Genomic DNA, 27,744 nt, shown 5'->3' on the forward strand with positions numbered 1-27,744 from the left:
TCTGAAGCAAGAGACAGAAGCCATGGAGAAGACAAGTGTGCCAAGATCACACTGCTGGGTAATAGCTGAGCCAGGGCTCTGCTTTGTCCTCTGATCCTAAGTCCAGTAGGCCAACCGTCAGTGTAGATTTTACCAGGCCCCTATGGATAGCTCTAGGATTAAGATGTGGGCAGTTTTTTTCTTGTTGTTGTATTATTATATTACCATTTTGGTCAGTTCCACCTAGGATTTATACTCAAGTATAAGAATTTGGCAACCTTAGAAGTAAGCAGAAAATAAAGTTTGTGCAAAATAGACTGTGAAGAAAGAAATCACCAGACCTCTCCCCACCCCCGCTGAACCCCAAACCCAGAGGGCTGGCTTTAAAGTTCAGCTTTGGCAATTAAGTGGGCTAAGGTCTCTAAAACAGATTAAGGGAGTCACCCAATGAAAGTCCAGAATTTTTTGGATCCCAAATATCCATGATTTTATAGAGGCAGAAGATATGCCATATTGTTCTCAAATACCACAAAATCTACAGGGAAAGATGCTTCAGTCTGTGTGTGCATCTGACTAGTAAAATGTGTTCCCTTCACATGGTTGTTTCATTCAACAACAAGTAACAGCATGAATGATGCACCTGCAATTAAGTCAAGGTGCTGCAGAAACTGTGATGAGCAAAGAGATACTGTCTTTGCCCCCCAGAGCTCATGTTCTAGTGGGGGAGATTGACAGTACTCAGACAGGTTTTGGTAGAAATTAGAAGTAGTATCCTCAAAGAAGATATGCCCATATGCTCTAGGTACCACATAAGAGCAATAAGGAAAATAATCTGGGAGTCATGAAAAGATGTATTTGTGAAATGGTGTTTGAGTTGAGAGGTGAAGAAGGATGAGCAGGCATTAACTAGGCCATGTGCATGTGTGTGTGCACCAAAGTGCATGAATGTTTGGCAGAAGACAGGTAGGTAGGCATTGTAGGCAAAGGAAATAGTCCTGAAAATTAGGGGTGTTTGGCTCATTTGAAGCAATGAGAAAAGGCATGGATTCCCAGAGAGCAGGGACAATAGTGCCCTATGGGGCTGGAGGGAATCTTGCAGACCACAGTAAGGGCCTTGTTTTTACTCTAGAATAATAACCAATATACAATTATAAATGGAGGCAGGAGATGATTTCCATAATATTTATGGAATATTCCATATTTGTTGGTCTGCTCTATTGGATATTCTGCTTAAAAAAATTTCCCACAGCTTATAGAGATTCTCAACTTTCAAGCAGTGTGCTTTCTCTATTTAATAAGGAAGAAAACATGAAAAAGAGAAAAGATTAACCACGATGAAAAATTGGCATTTCCTGGTGATTTCTTCAATTAGTACCACCCTTGCTTTCTTTTCTTTTATTATTATTATTATTTTTAATCAGAGGCTTTTCCAAGAGTGTGAATCGCCTTCCTGAAACATTCCACCAAAGGACTCACTGGGTCTCCTCTGTCTTCCTGCCAGATCTGTGTGGTGATCGCTGCTGTGTTCGGAATTGTCATTTACCGGGTGGTGACCGTCAGCACTTTTGCTGCCTTTAAGTGGGCGTTAATCAGGAATAACTCTCAGGTCGCAACCACAGGGACTGCCGTTTGCATCAATTTTTGTATCATTATGTTACTGAACGTGGTAAGTAAACTGCAAGGTAACTGGTCTCGTGGGTCAAAATAGGAGGGTTGCAATGATAGTTTTCTGTTGCTAAAGAGACCTGGTGTCAGAAAGACGGGTCAGTTATATAGCACTGAGGGCCTGGTAACAAAATGCCTGGCACAAAGATGTTCTCAAATCTGGAGGTTTAAAAGGCTTAATTCAAATCTAGACTTCAGGATTTTTCTCACTGTAAGATTAGACAAAGCGCTTAAACTCTCAGAACTTAGTTCCTTTGTTTATCCAATGAGATAACACTGGATTTCCCCTTAGGGAAATTTAGAGAAAGAATGCATTTAGAACACCCTGCTCAGACCTGGGACCTAGCACAGTGGTATTAGTTTCTGTTTCTCTTTTATTTTGGGCAATGGGAAGGTAGTTAGTATCTAAAACATTTCCTTGAGATCACCCTGCAAGGAAAAAATCAGGACGATTTCACACTTTGTTCAACTGCACGTTTCAGTCCAGACCTCTCCCCACCCCCCTGAACCCCAAACTGCCTACTCCACCATCTCCAACACTTTCAAACTGGACTCCCATCTTCCCTCCAGAATCAGCTCCCCCCGACCTCCCCCTTGCGGTTGTTCAGGCTGAACACCTCAGCATTCTCTTCACTCCCTTTCTCTCCTCATCAAACTGTACCCAGAGTTTGATTGCTTTTCACACATGGCTAGCTCCCACCCTGACTCCTTCCTGGATGACTTCCTGGCTTCCTAACTGGTTTCCCAGCCTCCAGGTTGGGCTCCCCTCAATCTAGGCCCAACACGAAGCCAGAGAGAGCATCGTACATGTACATCAGCTCACATTTCCTCTCTGTTCCCAAGGCCCAGTGGCCATCTTCTTCCTGAGGGTAAAAATTCACATCTTCATGATGGCCTCTCAGGTTCGCCCTCTTCTGGCCCCTGGGACGTCTCTGATCTTATCCCCTCCCACCTCATCCTGATTCACCTGCTCTAACCAGGTACACTGTCACCCCACTTACTATTCTCTGCCTGGAACTCCCCCTTCCCCAGGGTTTGCATAACTTACTCCCTCACTTCTTTCAGATCTGTGTTCAAATATTACTTCTTTAATAAAGACTTCCCTCATTGCACTACTTAAACTCGCAACTCACTCCTGCCGTCTGACAGTTTCCTATTTCCTTGCCTCTTTGTTTTTCTCTATAGCAGTTTTCACTGTGCACTATATGTATTTTCCTTATTTTGTTTGTTGTCTATCTTCTCTGTTGGAATGTAGGTCTATAAGGGCAGAATCATTTCTCTGTTTTGTTTTGACTTTTACTGTAGGTATTCCATAGTGCTTGGAACAGGGTCTGACAAGTGTGTGTTATTCAGCTTTTCTGATAAGAGCAACATAGAAAAGAAAACATTTATTTGGAGATTATGGTTTCAGAAGCTTCAGTCCTTGGTTGACTGACTCCATTGTTCTGAGCCTGTGGGGAGGGAGACCATCAAGGCAGAAGGGCATGGTGAAGGAAAGCTTCCAAGCTCATGGCAGCCAGGTGGGAGAGCGAGAGAGAGAGAGAGAGAGAGAGAGAGAGAGAGAGAGAGAGAGAGAGAGAGAGAGGAGGAAGCCACCAACAGATATAGTTTAGGCCACACACCCCCAGTGATCTTCTTCCAGTCACACCCCACCTGCCTTCAGTTACTACCCATAGTCCTTTCAAAGTATTAATCAATCCAATGGATTAATCTACCATTAAGGTTTTATCTTTTATAACCTGATCATTTCACCTCTGAACTTACCTGCATTGCCTAACACAAGCTTTTCAGAGGACACTAAAGAACCATACCATAATGGTAGGCATTCAGAAAATTGCTGTTGTTATTGTTTGCAGAACAAAAGGTAATAGCTGACATTCTCAGACTTTGAGGCCAACTACACATAAAAAATACTGTCCTTGGAGGTTTGTAGTAGGAAATAAATGAGACGATGTATGTGCTCAGCACCATATTAGATGTGGAGTAGATGTTCAATTAATTATAGTTCCCCTCATACTCATTTATATTGCATCTTAAATCTGGACCATCGTGCTGAAATGCTCCCTATTTTAAAAAAGAACTAGAACTTTCTAAAGGCCAAGTGATTTAATACCACTATCAACACAATTTTACCAATGGATATTGTCATGTCTAGCTCTTTAAACACTCCTGAATTCCATAAGCAATAAACCCTGAGTGATTCCTAAGAGAATTCTACACATCCAATAATAAAGAATTTTATAATGAGTCCTGGGTGAAGAGTAATCACTGAGCTAATAAAATACAGGTAACTCATTACTAGTAGTATTGAAATGCATAGAAACTTGTTTATTTCAGAAAACAAAACTTCAAATCAGAAGTTGTTTTAAAAAAGAAAACAATTGCTGATCATTTTGACATGATGATTGTGTGACTGCTTGGTCAAGTGGAGATTGAAAGTGGATATTGGCAGCCTTGGCACTCTAAGCCTGCCCCCCCACGCACCAACTCAGTCTCCGTGTTACCTAATAGGAGGGAGAGTGACTCAGAGTGAGATTAACCAAACAGCCAGAGCACTGAAAGGTTCTGGGCTCAGGTAGGATGAAATGGAATAATACTTATTGGTCTTTTATCATCTCTTTCCTCCAATGTCTTATTAAAATTTAATTTTGAGCTGGGATTGTAGCTCTGTTGTAAGTACATGCTTAACAAGCATAAAACCTCAGATTCAATCTCCATCATCATCATCATCATCATCATCATAAATTTAATTTATACATCTTTTTAAGAAATAAATTTCTGTGCACACACAGTGGGTCAATACATACCTTGCCACCCATGCATAATGAGCATATGTCAGTGTAGTCAGAATAGTACCTCCGTTAGTGAGTGAGAAACCACTGACCCAGCAGTCTCTACTTCAGGAGACACAACCAAGAAAAAAGGAAATCATATGAAGAAGGAAGCATAAGGAGTGAGTAAAGTATTTAGTTTCTGACATCACAAAGCAACTACCTACTAGTTGCTGAAAGCTAGGCTACCAGGCATTTGGTATATTTTACCTAACAAAGTTTCAGAGTGGCAAAGATGATATCGAGTCCACACACTGAAGCTCAAACATTATCTTTGGATTCCCCTAGGGTATATTTTCATCGATTGTAGGTACATTGAACACCGTTAGTGTTCTGATTTCCTAACCAACGTCAAACTAGAATGACATAAGATTACTAAGTCAAGAATACTGTTGATAGCAGGAAATGGCAAGCTATAGCAAGGGGAAGAAAGAAAACAGAAAGCATGTATCAGAACTCTAAAAGCAGCACCAGCCAGTACCAGTTTGTGCAGGGGCCACTTGTCTGACCCACTTTGGCTCTCTCTAACATCTCCATTCCAGCACACACATTTACTCTCCTATCATATGCCCGTCTCAAATTCCATTTTGAAAGGAACCACATGCATAATAAAGTTTGGAAAAGTTTTCATCAGAATATAAAAAAAATCAAATCCTTAGAAAGCAAATATCAGCATAATGGATGGTATACTAATGACTATAATGTGACTTTGAACTTACCAGAATTAAAATCTCCATTGGCTTCTGAAATAACTCAATTTAAGATATTTTAATGACCCAGTAATATGAATTTTTATAGCTATCTAAATTATTTTTAGCTACTTAGAATTTGGATCAATATGGTCTTTCAAAATAAAAAAAAATTAACATTTAGATGTTAATTAATACTTTTCCATTAACTTATTATAAAAACCTTGAGATTAGACTGATGCTTTATTTATATTCATTAGTGACTCTAATTTCTAAATACTATAATAATTTTAAAACACATACTCTGTTTCTGACTTCTTATTGAATTTTTCCAATCCTATCTGAAAAAGCAAATCTGTATTGAGACACCTGATTATTTGTATTTACTTTTTGTAGTATGTGCTTTAAAAATAAAATTCATATTATTATACAAAAGTTTTCTGTATTCATATAATTTTACAAAAATGTTATGCCTCTTAACTACTGGTTAAGGAATATTTACCGATTTGCACTTTATTTTATATCATGAAAAATAAATATTTCAACCATAGAGTGACTGGGATGGAGTTTCTTGCTTCTTATCATACTGTTTCAATTCATTCTGCTTCACTAATGACCAAAGAATGTCTCAATATGGTGGTTGCCAAACAAATAGACCAACGTGGGCTGTATCCCAGGAGGAAACTAGAAGTTGTCACTATCCTTTTTCATTCAGTCATACCAATATGAATGAAATTTTTGTTAACCTGTAGACAGTGAAAAACCACAATGTCTTGTTGCAAAAAAGAAAAAAAAAAAACAAAAGGAAATGAAACCAAAAAATATGGCTTAGATTAGAACAAGTTCACATACACTGCTCAGGTTGACAAGATCAAATGAGAAGTGGTCATCGCTTACTTTCAACATATCCTTAACTTCAGAAAGCTTTTTGTTAATTATTGCTATAACAATCAGAATGGTGGTGGTGGTGGTGTTACTAGAGATTGACTCCTAGGCCTTTTTCTTTTCTTTTTTTCTTTTTCTTTTTTTTTTTTTTTTCTTTTTTTTCTTTTTTTTTGAGACAGAGTCTTACTAAGTTGCTGAGGGCAAAGTGACTGAAGTAAAACCATACTTCACATTTATCTTAAATGTAAATGGATTAAATTTTCCAATTAAAATGCATAGAGTCACTAAAGGAATAAAAAGAACAAGAGTCAACTATATGTTGCTTATGTGAGCCTCACTTCATCTCTGAGGAAGCTCATAGACTGAAAGTACAGTGATGAAATAAGATATCCCATGCAAGTGGAATCCAAAAGTAAGAGTAGCTATATTTATATTTTATAAAATAGGCTTTAAACTGAAAGCAATAAAGAGAACCATATAATGATAAAGGGAATTTCATTTAACAAGAGGAAAATGAAAGCATTGGTTGTATCAAGTTTGAAAACTAAGATTTTTCTGTGGTTCTTATCAGAATCAACCATCCATGGTTTCTGTCTCACCTGCTTAGAGAGAAATCAGGCTTTTCTATAAACTACTTATCTGAAGATTCCTTATTGGCTGTGAACCTCTTTGTGTATGTCCTGCTGTATCCTGCCCAAAGTTCACTGTCCTTCAGTTTGTATCTTCAACATATGTATAAGGCGTTGGCCAATGCCATGGATCCCTACTGTGTCCCTGTACACTTTACCTTAATTTTCAACTTGTATTATTCTTTTTCTCCATGTCTATTTTCCAATGTTTATGCTCAAGTTACAATGGCATATTATCAACTACCGAGACCTTTGAGACAAATGTGCAAATTGAACCCCTTTGACATGGATATGTCAATGAGAAAAAGAAAAGGGATAAACTAGGGATTGAAATTTATATTTTTTAAAAAGTTGCCTCACCAGTCAAATCTAATGTGTTGATAATTATGTAATTAAGTAATTTTAACGAGTACAATGCCCTTGAGATACGAAAATGTTTGGTTAAAACATCTGTTCTAATTTGTCATTTATAGAAATTTTATTTTTATGATCCAGTGAGTATGACTGATACATACCACAGAGCTTCTTACTGAAAATTATACCAATCTCTTTTAACATTGGGATCTGAGAGTCTGAGGTTTCTATACAAAATTTGATTTTATTGCCATATTAAGTTATATCATAATACAGAAAACCATATACCGTAATGTAACAAATGGTCCTTGCTGAAAGTTGGAGCCAAAAACCCCAAGTGTTTTGCCTGCTTCTGTAGTTAACAGAAATCTCAAATATGAGAATTTATAAATTAAGAAGAACCTGAAAGTAAGTTCAGCTTCCATCCCACTTAAATGTAAAGGGAACAGTGGTTTGAAGAAGTATAGTAACATGTCCAAGTCCTACAGCTTGCTGGGTGGTAAAGGTGTAATGCCAGCCTGGGGAATTTTAACCAGTATGCTTTAGCTACTTTAATCTAAATATGGTTTTAATTTTCATGTCATTTGAATTCATTAGACTAGTTTTCCTTTTATTTTTCATTTATCATCTTTCTCTTTAGAGAGAACACTTGCTCTCCCTTTTAATTTATACCCTCTCTGGGGAATCTCCTACAACCAGATTTGCCCTTAACTACCTAATCTGTACCCTCTGCACCTCTGTATGCACACACACGCACACACACACACACACACGCACACACACACATATACCCTCAATTCCCTCTTAAGACCATCTATTTATCAGATGGCTGGGTGAGTTCAGGATGTATCCAATGTACAAATGGAAAAGCAGAGTACCCTAAGCTCTGGGAATGTCACTTCAGCACGTCTGAATGCCACAATCTAGACCTTACAATATTCCATAAACAACCAAGTTATGGAATCTTACCATCAAAAGCAGTCTTAGAGAGTTTACATTCATTATGCTGAGACTTTGGAATGGGGTGACTGCCAAGCCTAGGAAGCTGGGAGTGAGTGGCAGCTAGTCTCGTTGCCACAGGACTTCATCCTAAAATAAGAAGTAAGATTTTTAAAATTTTGTGAAACAGAACCGTGCACATTTCAGACTTTCCCAGGAAAAGCACAATTGTTCCTAATGCTTTCGTTATTTGAGTAATGATTGGCTAGTAAAATTATTTTCACTCACAACTTGATAATCTGTTTCCTTTATAATTATAGATTTTTAGAACATCTACAGTTAATTTGTTAAATGTATAAAATTTATTTTACAGCTCTATGAAAAGGTTGCACTGCTTCTGACAAATTTAGGTAAGTGGAATGCTTCATTTCACAGTGACATCGTCTAGAAAAGAAGTTTTCAGAGTCTATTGTCAAGTTGTGCTGAAAGGAAATATACCCTTAACTTAGAATTGTGTGCAAGAATTTGTTCTGTGCCCTCAGTAGAACATTTTAAATGTCTATAATTGGAGGCTCTTTTCTATTTAGATCTTTGAAACATATTGCAAACATGTCATGAGCTCATGTGACTCTAAGTTTTCTCTTCACACACACACGAAATAGCATCACCAAAGTATATGTGCATAAAGTGTTCGGCATCATTTTGAAAAGTGTTCATTTGCTATCACCTACAATTTTTGTTTAATTAAAAATACAGTGATCCAGGCACAGCTATGTATTCCTGTAGGCATGACTGTTTGGAAGGCTGAGGCAGGAGGATTGCTTGAACCAATGAATTTGAGGCCATGCTGGGCAATTTAGCAGAAGATCATCTCAAAATTATCAGATTTTCACCGCAGTATATGAGATCGCATCTAAGTTACTTGCTTTGGAGATGGGGAACCTTTTAATCAGGAAGGTAGGCAGGCAACAATCACTGATATTTTTCAGAAATAACATTCATCTGGACATGTCACTTCTAAGAACATTTCTCTGACCCCAAAAAGCACTTGGGAGCCAGTTATAAGCTATGCATTTACCGCATTTCCAAGACATAGAAATTGTCTCAATTTTATTAACAAGGTTTTGGTCATTATGCAGTTTGGGAAAATTACAAGCTCCCACAGGTAATTGTTTTAATGCATTTCTTTATGTAGTTTATCCAGAAGGGGTAAGATCACAAAAGAATTTTTATTTATAATAGTCATTATACTAATAGATGTCATTTATTGAGTCTATGTGCAATGTACACAGCTTGCCATTTTATTCTATCTCCTTTAATATCATTGACATCTTCCATCACCATCATACCTTGCCCAAAAACAGAAAGAGCTTTATGTCCATGGCAGGCTGTGTCCAGTGGCACCTCAATCCTGCCTGGGCAAGATGTGAGTTTAGATACAACCCTGATCCACCCATGGTTGAAACACCTGGAAACTCAACTGGCTAGAAACCCAGAAAACCTTCACATGTAACTAGGACTCGGTCAGCAGAACTGAAATGAAACTAAAACCCTTCAAGAATTATGTCTTTTCTGCCCTCGACAGCAGTACAGCCTTGTTCTGAAATTGACATTTACCATTTTAAATCAGGTTCTCTTTCTTTCTCCCTTTCTTTCTCAGATTTGCTCCCAGGAAGCATTTTGAGTTATAATTCATGGAAAAGGAAATGATGGGGTGAAATGTTAAATGAGCAATTAGAAGCTCAGGGGATATGGAAACAGAGAAAATGATATTGCGTTCAATACATTTTCTTTGACCTTCCTTGAGGTGAGGATTGAGCTTCTAGGGAAGGTTAAGGGCATCTGACATGAGATTTTAAGTTGGAGATTAGACCTTAAGGGCTACTAGATCTATATTTTGGTTCACATCAGAGTGTCCAAAAAACCTTTGCTCTGTGGACGTTGAAATATGAGATGAGAACTGACCCCTGAATGAGATCAGAAAATTGTAAGAACACAGATGGTGATACATACAGGAAAAGCTCTAAAAAAAGAGGTCTGTGAGAATGGAAAACTGTGGATGAGGGTGAAGACATGCAAGTCAAATTCTGTGACTTGCAGTAGCCTGTGTAACACTGGAAGTCGGAGTGGAGGCCAAGGAATCATTAGGAGCTGGGAGACCACCTGACCCCACATAGGCCCAACCCTGTAGACAGAAACAAAGAGGAAAAGCAAAGTCTCTTCAAAGAGCCAGGTCTGGGGATGAGTCAACATTCTACCTGTCCCTGCTCCACACTCTCCAGGCATCCTGGAGAGCGGAGCACTCTGGATACTCAATTCCTACAGATATATCTGTCACTACTTCCCACCAAACTTTCATTGGGCTTGGTCTCTGAGTTTGAGGATCCGTCTCATGGATGGTCTGTTCCATAACATGCCATCTGTAAGCAAACTGGTATCTCCTGTGTGGAGAGAGGGAGGCAGGAAGTTGAGAGGGGTCCAATTCAGCCCTCTGTTTTGTCCACAGAACAGCCTCGCACAGAGTCCGAATGGGAGAACAGCTTCACCCTGAAAATGTTTCTTTTTCAGTTTGTCAATCTGAACAGCTCCACGTTTTACATCGCATTCTTCCTTGGAAGGTAAGAACCTGACCCTTCCACGCCTCTTCAGGCCAGGTGAGAATAGAGAACTCAGAGGCCACTGGCCAAGGGTGATGGAGAAGCCCATCTTATAGGGTGATCTATATAAAGTATAAAAAGAGAACACTGACCTCCCTTCCCTTTCCAAATGGCAAACTATCTCACATCCCAAGCAATAGTCTCCACTCAGAAGGGCCTCGTACCTTTCATTGCTAATGAAAATGGTTTTCTTGCGTCTGTGAATGATGGATTAAAAACATCTGACCAACATCTGCACCTGCATCAGGCCTTGGGGACTCACACCTGTGAAAGCAGGTGGCATGGGGGTGGAATCCTACAGCAAATCCTAGATCCCTGGCTTCATAGGAGAGGGAAGGACATCTCAACAGGAAAGGGGGTAGAAATGAATACCAGAGAATATTGTATAATTTTAAATCCAGCAGTTTTGAGGATTTGGGAGGGATCGCATGTTTAGTGGTAATGCCCATGAATTCCACCCTATCTGGAAGCATTTTAAAAGAGAGGGGAAACAGAGAAAGGGGCTGGATGTAGGATTTGGTGAGATGCATGCACCACTATCTCCTTAGCTACTCCAACAGCATGAAATTCTGAATAGCTTGATTTTATTTTTAAAAAGCAAGGCTATTATTCCAAAGCATCAAATATGTGTAAATGCACAAGTAAAACTGTCACTTACCCAAACCAGAGCACCTGCTATTCTGCAGAAAATGTTAAAAGTCACAGCAAGCAGGAAGGACTGGCCCCTGCTGCTACCAGCTGGATGGAAAGGCCAGAAGAGAAATGTCCCCTGGAGAATTCCAAAAGCTGTAGTTATGACAGCTCTGGAGGGTTTCCTAATTCCTTCAACTTGATACTTGACTGTACCCATAATTTACTTTGGAGGATGTTCTAAACTGAATATAATATTCACTGAAAGCTTAGACTTACAGAATGCTAATGGTTTGTTTTTCTGTGTGTTGAAGATTTACAGGACACCCAGGTGCCTACTTGAGGCTGATAAACAGGTGGAGACTAGAAGAGGTCTGTATTCTCCTCTCCTTCCTTTTTTCCTACATACTCACATGAAATAGCCCTATGGAAACTTTATGTAGATTAGAACCAGACACCCTTTCTTCCTCACCATTGATTCTTGAATTTCTGTGTTTGCTTACCTTGCAGTGCCACCCTAGTGGATGCCTTATTGATCTCTGTATGCAAATGGGTATTATAATGGTGCTAAAGCAGACCTGGAATAATTTCATGGAACTTGGCTACCCGTAAGTACCTCAGATGGTTATCGTTGACAGGCAGCATTGCTCCTTATTGGCGTTTCTGGGTGTGGCAAGTAAGATAAGCAATGCAGACTCAGCAATCAAACCAGTCACACTCAGATATTCAAAGGCAGTCATGAAAATGGCACACATTGGCTCTATGGGGAGATTTAGCACGAGTCACATGAATGAAATTGAATGTTCTTTATGAAGTCTCTGTGGTCCCCTGAATATTAAATATTTGCCTGCCTGCAAGATGCTTGAAGCGATGCCTTTGACCCTTTAGGTTCCAGCATTAAGTCCATAGCTATTTACTTAGTAATAAGATCTCCAAACCCCGATTCCTATGATTAATTAGAATGGTAATTTTTTTAAAACTACCCTAAATTCAGAAAAGGAACAGAAAAAGGAACTTTACCCTAAATACAGAAAAAGGAACTTACGGAAAGCAGAAAAGTTCAGGAATTCACAAAAGCAACAGGTGTATTTTTAAGGCATAATCACCAGGTGATAATATTTTTCTGTCAATGGCATTGAGCAAAAACTTGGATTATGTTTGTAAAGATAACCTTCAGCTCTACCGTGTTTGCTCAGTTATGTTCAGTGTGGTTTTAAGAGAACATAAATCAGCAACACTTCTATGTCTGCTGTAGCTCCATACCTCTTGGTTTCCATGTTGACTCGGAGTCTCTGGAGAGATATCAAGATCTCCAGGACTTAGGGAGGATCACTCATCCAGAATGATTACCTGGAATTTGGTTCACTTCAGAAAGTCTTCCCTTAGCTCCCTGCCAGAAATTTTCTATTCTTAAATTTATTTTTAGAAATCATATTCCAAGTATTTGATGTTTCTTTAAAACATTTTAAATAAAACAAAACATCAAACAAAAATAGGAGTATGATATTCTACTTTACAGTATAAACCAAAATTAATGAAAACATCCTAGGCATTGGAGGAACTCTATTTTGACGGCTAATAAGACAGACATACAGCAAAATTGTGAAGTAGGCAGAGTTTGTCTTTGATACTCTTTACTTTTATTTTGCATGTTTTTTGTTTTGGCTCCTGGGTCCCCTTCCACTATTTCCTCTTTCCTTGTACTCTACAGCACACAGATCTGCCTACCCCTGATATATTTTCTTATCCTTATTATAAGATGTACTTCTGAATACTGCTGAGGATTAATGTGTAACCTCACCAGTGTAAGATGCATTTTACTGGAAGTTAGAGCCCCTGTCCAGCTTAAGACCAAGCAACCCACCGGTTGTCAAATTGCAGGCGACTACATCCCAAGAGAGAAAGCATTTTGTGGGTTTGCAGATTTTCTAGGTCCCTGAAGTCAGAATCTTCAGGTCAGCATCCACATGAGATGGGTCCCAAATTAAGCCCCCTAGACCTATTATCACCTGTCTGGGTGTTGCAGAGAAGTCAGTTTATAGATACCCACAGTCCTCCATCCAACTGTCTAGGCAACACTAAGCACAAGATGATTTCATGAATGCTTAAAAGTTCATCAGTCATCCTGCTCACTTGCATGAGTTTTTTGTTTTTTTTTAAACCATGGTAAATTCTAACTCTCCTCTTTCTTATTACTTAAGTCTTATGAACAGTTACTTTTTGAAGTAAGAAACTGATCTTTTTGTACAGGTTAATTCAGAACTGGTGGACTAGAAGAAAAGTACGACAAGAACATGGGCCTGAAAGGAAAATAAACTTCCCACAATGGGAAAAGGACTACAACCTTCAGCCTATGAATGCCTATGGACTCTTCGATGAGTACTTGGAAATGAGTATGGAGATATTGTTTTACCCTCTTAATCATAGATCTTTAGCTATATTCAGTTGCAACATACCCATTTTCATGGACGCCATCACTGTGTGGGGACTCCCAAGCTAAATACAGAGGGAAGACTATCTTAAGAAGTTCAGTCCATAGGGATAGTGCCCAAAGACTAGTCAAACTCTTTGTCACATTGTCTTGTTCCTTGTACTGAGTCACCAGAACACAAGATGAATTGGGAAATTTGGTGCACCAGAGAAAAGGAGTTATCATTCACCGAGTGATTGACCACTCATTCAACTGACATTTGTTAAGTTTCCTTAAATGCCAACAAGACACTGTATTTGGCACCAGAGATACAGAAAGGAGTAAGGCACAGTTGCCGGCTACTGAGGGAGAACAAGAGATACAAAGAGTTACTACAGCCAGGTATTGTGGTGCACACTGATAATCCCAGCTACTTGGGAAGCTGAGACAAGAAGGTCAAAAATTTGAGGCCACCTTAGTGAGACTGTCTCAAAACTTTAAAAAATGGCTGGGGATGTAGCTCAATGGTAAGAGCTCATGCATAGCATACATGAAGCCCTGGATTCAGTCCCTGGAAAAACACACACACAAAACACACACACACACACACACACACACACACACACACACACACACATACACCCCAATAGAAAGAGAAAAGAAAAATTGCAAAGAAGTATCATAAATGCTATGACATGAATCAGTAGGAGGTATATGGGGAGGCAGTTATTTCTGTGGTAGGAGGAAAGTGTTAGGAGCAAGGAATGCTTACCCTATGCTACACTTAACAATTACAGAATCAGATCTCTCTAGAATGAAAACCAAGCTATTCTCTTAACATGTATCTAAGAGTATGGGCTTTGGTTATGAACAGTGAAGCCTTGGGAAATTACTTAATATCTCTTTGTTAACTTTGTCATTATATTTGTTAACTTTGTCACCAGGAGATAAGAAATATAGGAAAATAGTAATAATGATAGAGTTAACATGTACCAATGAGCCGGACACTATTCTGAGCCTTTCCATTCACTAACTCATTTGATCTACACAGAGGGTTACTCTATCATTCCCACTTTAGAGATGAGGAAACTGAAACAAAGAGATATTAAGTCATATCTCTAGCAGATACACCATGTACACATTTTCTTTCTTATTATTTTTATTTTAAGCTCTATTATACTGGAGTAAAAGTGGGATTTGGAATGGGCAGGATACATTTCTTCTGAAGGAAGCCATCCTTACTAAGCAACTCTGAAAATTAAAGGAGTAGTGGTATTGGCACTGACTGTTTCTTAGATTGCTTATATCCTAAGTGTTCACTGATGTTTTTAGAGTTTCAATTATAAAATGGCAGAATGATATAACTTGGAAAAGAAATCAATTGGGTCATTAATAATAAACTTAATAAAGGGAATTCATTACAAGAACTAACCACTTTGAGATCTCTTAATGGACTCTTTTCCCATAAAGAAGGAAATGAATGATAATGTTGGTATATCAAGTTCTCAAAAAGAGGCATTTATGTGGCTAGAATTGGTAGTAATCCAAATACTGCAGTATCTTTGCAGCATAAAACAAATACGAGAAGCTTCACAAGCAGATGGGTGAATTCCAACTGCTTACTTCTGCTCCTGCTGGTTTTATTTTTCTTATCACTTCCTTACTTTGTTGTTTTAATATTTTAAGTCACTAAATTGCATATATAGAAAGAAATATGTAATTCATAACTGTACAGATCAATGAATTTTCACAAGTTTACACACAAACATAACTAAATCTAAGTAGGTAAGGGCTTGGCTAACCGCTGCATCCCACCCACAGGCCAAATTCAGCCCTATGTCTTTTCATAAATAAAGCTTTATTGGAACACAATGATGCCTATTTATTTACACATTATCTATAGCTTTTACATTCTAACAGCAGAGTGGAGCAGTTGTATCTGAGACATTAAAGCTGCCAATATTTACTGTCTGACCCCTTATAGAGGTAGTTTGCCATCCTGTGAGCTAGATTAAGCAACAGACTATTACAGGTATCAAAGAAAGTTTTTTTTTGTCCCCGCTCCCATTCATAACACCCTCTGTAATCACTTTGAATGCTGTATATTTGTTTTCTTTTTTGATCTCCACACGAACAGAATTGTAGAGTACATACTCTTGTAACTAGCTGCTTTCATTCAATATCATGTTTATAACATTCTTCCCTGTTGCTCTTGGTAGTAGAACTTCATTTTCATTTTGCTGTGCAGTATTCCTAAAATATGCAGCACACACCTATAATCCCAGCCGCTCAGGAGGCTGAGGCAGGAGGATCGGGAGTTCAAAGTCAGCCTTGGCAATTTAGCAAGGCCCTGAGCAATTCAGTGAGACCCTGTCTATAAATAAAATACAAAATAGGGCTGGGGATGTGGTTCAGTGATCAAGTGCCCTGAGTTCAATCCCTGGTACCTCAAAAAAAAAATATATATATATATATTATAATATATATAATATATAATATTATTTATAATAATATTTATAATATGTAAATATATATATAAATAAATTATATATATATATATAATTTACACCCAAAGCAAAATTATGAAACAGGCAGAGATTGTCTTTAATGTTTATCCCATCTTTCCTTTTAGTCATGTGATTTATTTTTTGCATTCCCATTTTCAGATATGCTTCAACTTGCCACCCTTGCTCCCCCCAGCACACTGACTCCCACACCACCAATCCCCCCTCAAGCCTTTCCCATGCCTTGAAATGTACTTGTGAGCACTAATAAGGGTTAAGGTGCCAGATAGATAAACTTTAAGAGGTGTCCAGTCCTTTGTTAGGCCTGTCAAAATGGGTAAAATCACTTGTGGAAGTGTAGGCATCAATGTACCAATAGATGAATTACTGTGAGTTTGCACATCTCTGGGCTTCTGAAAATAGAAATGTACCACATTTACCCATCCAATCTACTGGTAATAGATATTTGAGTTATCTCCAGATTTGGGCTCTTTTAAATAATGCTGATGTGAACATGTGTTTTGATTAACATGTTGAATATTTCTGTTGGGAATCTGTGTAGGATTGGAGGTCCTAGACCATAAGATATGCATTTGTCAATCTTCAGTAGACACTTTCAAACTTTTCAAGGTTGGGTTGTATCATTCTATATTTGGACAAGCAGTATAAGAACTCCAGTTATTCCATGTACTCACTAAAAAGTCACCAGAGTATTTAAAAAAAAATGTTTTAGCCATCTGGTCAGTATGCAGTAGTGTCTCACCATTGCTTTAATTTGAAATTTCATGATGACTAATGATGCTGTGAACTTTTTCATATGCTTACGATAATGTGGATATCCTCTTTGGCAAATTGTCACCCCAACCCATGATTTTAATAGGAATCTGTCTTTTTCTTAGTGATTTGTAGAAGCCACTGATATAGAATAGACATAAGTTCTTTGTTAGATATATAAGTTGCAAACAAAATATCCTTTCTCGATCAGTGACTTGACTTCTCATTCTCTTATCCGTGTCTTTAAATTACAGATGTTTCAATTTTGTTCTTCAAAATTGGTTCCATATACATTGTACAATAAGATTTCCAATTTCTACCAAAAAAATCTTATCAAGATAGTGGCTGGAATTGAATTGAACCCCTTGAACAATTTGGGGAAAACATTTTTTTAATTAATGGATATGGTCTATTCCTGCATTTATTCATCTTTCTACATTTTTTCTCACAAGTTTTTGTAGATTTTAGTGTACAGGTTTTAGTTAACTCGGGTTATATGTATTCCCATGCAGTTTATGAATTTTAGTGCAATTCAAATGATGTTTTTCTTATAGCTCTTTTTTGGGTTGTTTGTTTTGGGGAGTTGTTTTTTTTTTTTTTTTTTTTTTTTTTTTTTTTAGTTTTTGTTTTTGTTTTTGTTTTAAGTGCTAGAAATTGAACCCAGTTTTTTATGTGCTGAGCACACAGTCTACCAGTGAGTTATTCTCCCTGCCCTAGTTTTATTTTCTTTTCTGTTGCTGGTGTATAAAATTATCGTTGATTTGTATGTTAACCTTGGGTCACAAAAATATGCTAAAGTATAATATCAATTACAATTGTTTCTAGATTTTTTTGAGATTTCCTAGATTTTTTTGAGTTGACCCAATCATGTCATCTACAAATAATGATTTTACATTTTCTTTTCTAATCATCATACTTTGTTGTTCTTGCCTAATTACACTAGACTATCCATATAATGCTGAATAAAAATGGTGATATTAGACCCCCTTTCTCCTGATATGAGGGTAAAAGTGTTCAATATGTTACCATTAAGTATGATGTTAGCTGTATTTTTGCTCCAAGTTAAAATTTTCATACATCCCTAGGTTTCTAAGCTATTATCAATAGATATTAAACTGGTAGATTTCATTGATTGATTTGGGTGGGGGCATCATCGTTAAAGTCGTGAAACAAGCCTATCTGGCCTGGAAAACATACCCATTTAGTCATGAAGTATTAATTTTTTCTTCAATCGCCAAATTCAACTTGCTAATATTTTGCTTATGGTATTTGTTTACAAGTTCATGAAAGAGATTTTACTGTAGTTTTTCTTCCTCCTAATGTTTATTTCCTAATTTGATATTGTTATGATGATCTTTTAAAATGATTTGGGCAATTTTCTTTTTTTTTCCATTCTCTTAAACAGTTTGTATATAATCATTATTATTTCTTTTTTACACATGTGGAAGAATTGCTCAGTAAAGTCAGCTGGACCTGAAATTTTCTTCATGAGAAGATTTTAAATTATTCATTCCTTTAGTAGATAGGGGACTATTCTTTTTTCCTCTAGTGTCCATTTTGAAAAGTTTTGTCTTAGTTGTATTTTTCAAAACACTCATTGACTTTAAGTAAACTTTCAAGTTTAGAGATATAACCTTATTTATAGTATATCCTTACTGCTTTCTGTATGTAAGGTCCACAGTAAAGCCCAACGTTTCTACCCATAATTTCATAGTTCATGCTTTCTTCTTTTAACTGTCTGTCCAGAAGTTTGCTAGTCCTTTCAAAACTTCAGGTTTTGTTCCTTTTTCTTTATTATGAATTTGCCTGCCACTTCATAAATTTCTGGTCTCAACCTTTGGTTTTGTGGGATTGGCTTATTTCACTTAGCATGATATTCTCCAACTTCATCCATTTACCTGCAAATGTCATAATTTTATTCTTCTTTATGACTGAATAATATTCCATTGTGTATATATATCACAGTTTCTTTATTCATCTATTGAAGAGCATCTAGGTTGGTTCCACAATCTAGCTATTAAAAATTGAGCTGCTGTAAACATTGCTGCATTACCATAGTATGCTGATATTAAGTCCTTTGGGTATAAACTGAGGAGTGGGATAACTGGGTCAAATGGTGGGTCCTCTTCAATATCTTGAGAAGAAAGGTTAAATCGCTGATTTTCATCTCTTGTTATTCCTAATATAGGAAAGCAGAGAAAGAATGAGGAAAAGCAATATTTGAAGAAATAATGTCTGAGGAAATGTAAATCAAAAGGAGGCATATTCATATATTAAAATAACAGCACTTTAAAAGAGGAACTGGACTTATCGATATAAGATCTCAAAAAACAGCAAATAAAAAGGGCAAAAAATATGCCAACAATGATATTATATAAACTTTAGACATAGACACACACACACACACACACACACACATGCACATATAAATAATGTTCATATGATGTATAGATCGTGTGTAATTTATTAAGATAGGTACATAAAAATATAAATAAATTAATTAGAAGAATGAATACAAAATTCACATCTGTGGTTGCTTCTGTGAAGAGAAAACACTCAAGAGCAGAAATAAAGGGCACTCCAATTTTATCTATGTATTTCATTTATTTCTAAAAAGACATGAAGCAGATATGACAAAATGTTGCCAAAACTTAATGCTAACTCTTCCTTGGGCATGTGGAAGTTTGTTACCTAATTCTTTGTGCTTTTTTTTTCTTCTAGTAAGATTAGCTATTTTATTTATTTATTTATTTATTTATTTATTTATTTATTTATTTTGCATTTTGAATCACTGTACACAAATGGGGTACAACTTGGCGTTTCTATGGTTATACCTGATGTAGATTCACATGTGCTTTTTGATATTTAGAAGATTTTCCAAAACATTTTTAAAAATTCATCTCACTCTATGCTAAAATCCACCTCTTCCCCAGACCTCCTGAGACAGCAGCAGTCACCGGACATTGTAGTTAATCACTTCAAGACTAATATCATGTAGGTCACACCTGAGTTTTGTGAAAGCAGTTATTTGATTTGATTATAGGTCATATGATTTAACTAGGTAGTTAAATTTGTTAGATGTCAGATAAAAACAAAGCTACCAATGAACACCATGCATTTCATTTTTCCTCTTAATCTTGTGGTCATTTTCACTATGAACTCAATCTTGGAGAACTACTCTTCAGTGAGGCTTGTGTTTTTCTGTCTAAATAAATATCCAGTACTCTAGTGATCGTAAGAATTATCTCTGCCAGCGTTATTTCCACTTGATAGGTTTGTGTATGTGTTGTTGTTGTTGTTGTTGTGTTGTTTGGTTTGGTTGGTTTTTGCTTTCCTGGCCTTTCTTCATTGTAATTACATGTCAGTCACTGAACCAGCATTACTTGGTATCTGTCAAGTTCCTCCCATACACAAAACCATTGTAGGGAGTACATGGAAAATGGAAAGACAAAGAAGTCTCCCTCCCTACCTGATGAAGGCCAGGGCAGTGGGGAAAAGACACACAAAGAGCCTTAAACTCAGGATGAAGTTCCTTGCATGGTGGTGAGAAGAGTTGTGGAAGCCACATGAGGCAGTACTACCAAGAGGCTCCAGAAGAGGGCACATCTGAGCTTACCCCTGAAGGAAGAATGGACTTTAATCTGAGCGTCAACAGGAACATTTAAGTGTTTGATGTGTCTCCACAAACGGGAAGTGTAGTGTGGTCAGAGTTTGTTTGGGAAACTTGTCTGGGCACAGGGTACTACATTTAGACATAAGACTTGGAAGTTTGCATGGAATCAAATTATTGAGATCCTTGAATGGCATGGTGGAAGTTCAGGATTTATTCTGCAGGCAATGAGAACCTACTAAAGTACTTCATGTAGGGAGATGATGAGCGATGGGCTTGTCAAACATTTTAGGCACACTGACAGTGCTGAGATGGGGGAAAAGGGCAAAGTTTGGAGGTAGATAAGCCAGTTAAAAAATCAATCTGAATTCAAGTGGGGACAGTGGATAAGAGGAATAAAGGAGAGACATTTTTAAAGAGTAACTGTTGGAACCTGGAGACTAATGATTCTTAAGGCTGAGCTCGCCAAGGTCTAGTTTTTAATTCAAGAAGACTAAGGGGAGGAGGGACATGAAAGGAAAGGTGCTCCCTACCAATGCTATGTGACAGCAGGATGTCTTATTGCTGGTGATGTTACCCTCTGATCACACAGGTAAGGAGATGTCCACTAGATTGCTGAAATGTGAAGATACTCTTTTTCCCTTTGTAATTATTAGGTTATCAAATACGAGATACTTTGAATCAAGAAATGTGCTATTTTCTTCAATATCCTTCCCTGGTGATTTTTCTATCTTCATCATTCTTTCTATGTTTATGAATTAGAATTCTACCATGAGGAACATGGTTATTTATCTGATTATTTATTTGGATTTATTTTATTGATTATTTATTTGGATTTGTTTGTATGTATATCAATATCTTTATCAATATAGACTTTAGATACTTAGTTGTAAACCAATGCTATCACTCATTTTGTTGCACAAATGGTTCTGGCTTTGGCCACTGGAAGTGCCTTCAAGTTCCTTCTGTGTCCTATTGATGTGTTCCCAGAATTTACTGAATGCTTCCTTACTCTCTGGCATCACAAGATATCCCAGCCTCATGTTGTATTTTTCTACTACAATTTAGGAATCAAAGTGTCCACCAAGGAACCCTGGTTCTTTTTATTAGAGAATGACATTTAGAAAACAACTTCCGGGTCCTAAGCATGCTTCCCGTTCCCAAGGATGCCATTACTCCCAGCCCTAGGAAGTGCCCCTTTGTCCAATGTCTTGGTCATCTTTCTGCAAGTGATGGCCCCTGTGCTTCTGGATCACAAAATATCATTTAAGACAATGACATATTCAGATAATTTCCTTTTGAAAACAATAATGGAAAACCAACATTTCTGTTCTCCTTCCGTTTTTCTTCCCTAGTTCTTCAGTTTGGATTCACAACTATCTTTGTGGCAGCTTTCCCCCTAGCACCACTTCTGGCCTTACTGAATAACATCATTGAAATTCGACTTGATGCTTACAAATTTGTCACACAGTGGAGGAGACCTTTAGCTTCAAGGGCCAAAGACATCGGTAAGTTGGATTTGGGCATTTTAAAAAAGCTATTAGCCATCTTGTCGATAAAATTTTAAAAGTCACCTACTTTAGTTTTTTTGTATGGTTTCCATGTGAGATGAATCAACTAATTTTATGAGTTTTAAATAATGTCAGATTAGAAGTAAAGCTGCCCTATTTGGAAATTTATCATTTTCATTTCTAGAGAATTTGTGCCTAAATAGAATCTCAATTTGTGTGTTTTTTTTTAATCTAGCTCAAAACTTTAGAATCTAAAATTTCAATTCCTTATCACTTAACATTTTAAATAGATCTTCCAAGGGGGAAGTGCTAGGGAGTGAGATTGGCCAAATTTTATTATTATATTGTGTGCATGTACAAATACGTAACAACAAATCCCACCACTATGTACAACTATAATGCACCAATTAAAAAAAATGGGAGAGGGGGCTGGGGAGATAGCTCAGTTGGTAGAGTGCCTGCCTTACAAGCACAAGACCCTGGGTTCAATCCCCAGCACTGAAAAAAAAAAAAAAAAAATGTGGGGGAAAAATAGATCTTCCACTTGCTTAACTTGGTTTTGCATTTTCCTAGTGTTTTCCTGATTCACATGAAATATAATCTAGTTTTCTAAAGGCAGAAATGAGCATTGGTCTTTGACCAAAGATGCTGCGTTGAATCAGGTACAGTCTTCTTGAGCACTAAAATTAAAAACTGTCTTTTATTCATTTGTGCATCCAGTGCTGAGGCAGAGCAGGCAGGCACTCGGTCAACCTGTGGGTTGGAAGAGAATTAAATACAGACATTCTTGCTTATAGTGGGCTTTTAACCTCCATGTGAAACTGCCTCACATTCAGTGAGCACCTGCTCAGCTCTGTGCCTCAGGAACTGGACCCCCAAAGATGAACTGGAGAGACCCTGTCCATACCCTTAAGGAACTCCCAGTCTGGCAGCAGCTTGATCGTCATCTGCATCATCTTATTGAATTGTTTTGGTGCCTTATCATTGATCAGAATTCTCTGACTTATATCTGATCCTGCCCGATAAATCATGAGCACATGGGTACTTTCTCAGAAATTTCATAAATGCCAAGGTGTTTGGAAGCATAAATTCTTACTCCTAGTTTCACTTGTCAGTATTTTCTAAAATGATGAAAGGTCATTGAAAACGAATTACCCTCATTGCTTTCATTCTATTTCCTCTGATATACATGGAGCTAATACCACATTTCTATTTGAATAGGAATTTGGTATGGAATTCTTGAAGGCATTGGAATTCTCTCTGTTATTACAAACGCATTTGTCATAGCGATAACATCTGACTTTATCCCTCGCTTGGTGTATGCTTATAAATATGGACCTTGTGCAGGCCAAGGAGAAGCTGGGCAAAAGTAAGTTGGCTGCGAAACCATTTTGAAATCTCCATTTCTTAGCCTTTGTGTGGTGTTGGACACTGAGGGAGAAGCCTTTGCCCTGGGGTATGTGGCACACAAGCCCTGACAATAAGGCCTGTGGTGGGGGAGAAGAAATTATGATGTAATTACACTTCCAGCCAAAAAGAAGAACAGATCCCAGATCTACTGAAGGGCTGAGGATCCAACAAGTCAGACAGGTTTAAGATGCAATTCAATGCAAGAGCAGCAATTAATCATTTTCCTCATCCTCTGACCTCTGATCTACTAAGGTGTGTGGACAAAAAATGTGTTATATGATGCAGTATATAGTTATGACATTATTATTAGTTTGTAGAAGGGCAGTTACTCTCTGATTCACATCATATCATTATATGTAGACTGCAAGTTTTAAATGGGAACTCTGAAACTGTGCACCCAACTACCCAGTAGGTATTCAATTTATATTTGTGGAATAAATAAGTTAATTTTTTTTTTCCTAACCACCGACCTGAGCAGCGCCTGTATTTCTTCAGTCAAATTGGGGCACAGTCCTGTTTGCAAAGTCAGGGCACTATATATGTGGATAAAACATATATAGGCATAAAACCTAGGCAACCTTGTAACATGTTACCTTGCTTTCATTTCTGTACTTTAGGAAAAAGTACAAGAAGTCTTAACATACTTTCAAAATCCCTAAAAGAAAAATGGTGGAATGAGGCAGACTCATTACCCTATGTACATGTATGATTACATGAATGGTGTGAATCTACATTATGCACAACCCTAGAAATGAAAAGATGTATTCCATTTGTGTACAATGAATAAAAATGCAGTCTGTAAAAAAAAAAAAAAAAATTTAGATCTAATTCTAATTTTGGAATCGTAGGTCAGAGTGGAGCATGTTTCAGTATTACGAGTTCTTCTCAATGCCCAGAAGTCTCACATGGGCTGCTGCCTACTACTAAAAGCAGCCCTATCTCCTGGTTTACTAATCTGAGCCAAATAAATGTGTCCATCAAAGCCACTGTAGTTGGATCAGCCCAAAGAAGTAAAGTGCCACCAAATCAAGTCCATTGAATTATGCATACCTGGCCTGGGTCCCATTTCATTATTAATCCTGCATAAATGCACTAAATCATGAATGATTGAGAAATGTAATTAAACTCACAATCCAGCTATTTGAAGAGACTTCTGTGAGTTTCTTTACTACCATAACCACGTGGCCATGAAATACTAATTATCTATCATCTTTGAGTGAGCATACCATCCCATTTTAAGAGAGATTGAAAGACACAGACTATACCACCCAGGCATTTCTTTCTAATCACAACTGTTAACCTTCTCTGCTTGACTCGGCCTGAAAAAGCTTACCTTTATTCAAGCTACTTTCACATGTTTTGCATTTGATTCTTAAAACGGCTTTGTGATTGGAACATGCATAAATTATCCTCACTCTGAGGAGCAGGAAAAGATTAAGGGAGGCTAAATGCAGACTCAGAAGGCAGAGTCGCTGCTGGAGTCCACTCAGAGTTAGAGCACACTCACAGAGCTCCATCTGGGCTGCACAGCCCTCCCCACATGCCAAGGGGACATGGTCATCTGGCTCAACTAACCCCTAGGTCTGCACTGTTATTTCGATTCTTTCTCAATTCTGATAATGGAATTGTCCGATAATGAAATCTGTCTTGTTTTTCCAGAGAAACAAAAAATAAAATGGGCACATTTCTGCATAGCACAGAGTAAGTCAAAGCTTTTAGAATTTAGCAATCCACTAGGCTATGTTCATGATGATTAAAATTTACCTAGTAGTCTCCTTATTTCAGTTTTATTTGGTTCCTCGGGCTTTAATTTTCTTTGTAAGCCAAGATTAACTTAAGTGCCCTCTGCCACTTTGGATTTATAGATCTGCCTTTTTAATCCATTGGTCATTTTCCTTGTTTTCAAATAGTTACATTTACATATGTTTCTTCATGAATCTTATTTTCTGCCCCAGCAGTAACTCTATTACTTTTCAGGACTTTTTCTTCTTTTTCCAATTTAAAAATGCTTTAGAAATGATTGAACTTAGTAATAGCATTGTCAAATTTTACAAAGTCATAGGTTTGGGGGGTAGGATGTGCAGTTATAGTCAAATCCACTTATGATTTAATCCAGTTATAGAAATTGCATATTTCAATTTAAATTGAACCTCAAGCAAAAGCACTCCATCCAAACCAATCTCCTTGCCTCTCTCCAGAACTCAAGGTTCCATCCGGGCCTCCTCCTTACTGTTCTTTCGGTCCTCTCTGGCTTCTCCACAGATGAAAATTTCACTCATGTCCAACGTCCTTTGTTCACATACTCCGGGGCAAGCACCTTTCAGTTTGCCTCAGGTTGTTCCTGCCTATTATGTGGGTATCATCCCCAACCAGAGTGTAAAGTACTTGAGAACAAGGGCCACATCTTTTACACCTATGCCTTCCAAGCACGGCTTCTCTACTGTCACAGATGCTCAGCTATCAAGTCTTCAGTAGCTTCACTGTGAGACGAGGCAGGGAGACAGTCTCATTTTTCAATCAGGTCTTAAAATAAATGGTTGGGGGCAATGTCCTATACACACTGGGTACACAAAATTTTTTCAAATGTTTTATTCTGTCCTCCAGGCGTAGTACTGCTCTTCAGCTATAGCTTAGCTAGGTTGATTCTACCTCAGACTGCTCATTGTTGGCAAAATGAGGTCACCTCCTCTTTCAGGGTGTCTTCACTTGAGTCCTTTAGAAAGGAACTTTAAGTACTCTGAGCAGACATCCAGAGGCAAAAATTATGAAGTAAACAATAAAATCATTCTGCAGATCAGAGTTAAAATTTCAATTTTCAAACTAAATAATTTTCTAGGCAGCACAAATAACGAGTTAGATTTTTTTTTCTCCCACTGAATGTAATAAACTCATTACTTCATTATCAGGAAGACATAGGGTAGTGTTTTTTGGAACATTAAATGAAGATAATGCAGGTCTCAAAGTTCTCAAGAAGTATATATCTGAAAACAATGCCCTTAATTCACAATGTAAATCAAAGCTGATGTTCCCATAGAAACAAACAGTGGTCTCATAAGGATTTAGAGCCTAGATCCAGGACCCAGTGCTCAGATATGCACAGCATTAGCTACAATTATATTGCTTAATGAATAATAAGTAACGTATTTATACAAAGTCAGAATCACTTAAATAAGTTGATACCATCGCCATTGTCAAAGTAGTGTTTTAAAAGATAAAGTTTACTGTGCAGAGGTCTTTTTCATCTCATTCATAATGCCAGACATTTTATTGCAACAAATCAGAAGTTGCAATAAAATCAGAACTTTCTTCCATCCTCATCTCATTAGCCTGAGAACCTTTATCTATAAAGCATGCTTGACTTTAAATGCATAAAACCAATCTCATTTCCCCTAGCTTTTTCAACCTTGGATTCCTACCCCCAGGGCATTGGTGCCACAATATCTAAAATCTCAAAGGAAAGTTTGGTAGCATAATTCAAAAACATTCTGCAGCAGAGAGTTTTATCTGAAATCCACAAACTCTAAAGTCAACTTCTGTTCTTTTTCTTAAAACTGGTGATAATGATCACTGGTCCATCCCTTTCCTGTATATTAAAGGATTGAAAACAATAAGGAATGAATGTTTTTAAAAGCCTAACTCTTACATTTGAAGTTTGTTTTGTTTTTGTTTGTTTGTTTTGTGTGTGTGTGTGTATGTGTGTGTATGTGGTACTGGGGGATTGAACCCAGGGACTTGTGCATGCTAGGCAAGCTCTTTAACACTGATCTAAACCTCCAGTTCTCACATTAACATGAATGTGATGTTTTCAGAAGTTACTTGAAACAAATATGTTTCCTAATTCAAACAATGCTACTTTTACATAAGACATTTTCTGAATCTCTTTTCTTGAAAATGCCTTCAGAGCCTGTCTACCTGCCCTTTAAGAAAATTAATTTTATCATTGCAGGAAACTCTTCCTTTGCCTGATATCTTTTTTTTTTTTTTTTTCCCATCTTCTTTTTGGCACCATTCACATCCCCCATGGCATCTGCTGCTGTCTGGGGCCCTTCTACTCTAACAGTAGATCAGTGAGTTGACCCATGGAGACCATCAGCTGGACAAACACAGAAAAAGTGTGGGAAATCTCATTTCCCTGAGTTCATGGTAGCCTCAACTGTTTGATGTTGGCAATAGTTGAGATTCTACTGTGGTGAATAGAACTAGCAAGATGCCTAGACAGCTCAGCATGAGCAGACAGCCCCTTGTCTTCCCTGACTATGGAAAGACT

General features: G+C 37.5%; 1 protein-coding gene across 4 annotated transcripts in view; it reads left to right on the forward strand.

Annotated features, from left to right (window-relative positions):
• The window catches only part of Ano4 (anoctamin 4), a 322,489-nt gene that overhangs the window by 282,330 nt on the left and 12,415 nt on the right, over positions 1 to 27,744 (forward strand). For all 4 annotated transcript variants that reach the window (XM_047550092.1, XM_047550093.1, XM_047550094.1 and 1 more), the window contains 8 exons: positions 1,481 to 1,645; positions 8,345 to 8,381; positions 10,478 to 10,589; positions 11,573 to 11,630; positions 11,769 to 11,866; positions 13,509 to 13,651; positions 21,912 to 22,064; positions 23,289 to 23,436. In XM_047550092.1, coding sequence (XP_047406048.1) covers positions 1,481 to 1,645; positions 8,345 to 8,381; positions 10,478 to 10,589; positions 11,573 to 11,630; positions 11,769 to 11,866; positions 13,509 to 13,651; positions 21,912 to 22,064; positions 23,289 to 23,436 — 914 coding nt within the window. The remainder of the gene's footprint in view (positions 1 to 1,480; positions 1,646 to 8,344; positions 8,382 to 10,477; positions 10,590 to 11,572; positions 11,631 to 11,768; positions 11,867 to 13,508; positions 13,652 to 21,911; positions 22,065 to 23,288; positions 23,437 to 27,744) is intronic.

This window comes from Sciurus carolinensis, chromosome 4, assembly GCF_902686445.1.
Source record: "Sciurus carolinensis chromosome 4, mSciCar1.2, whole genome shotgun sequence".
Classification (NCBI taxonomy): Eukaryota; Metazoa; Chordata; class Mammalia; order Rodentia; family Sciuridae; genus Sciurus; species Sciurus carolinensis.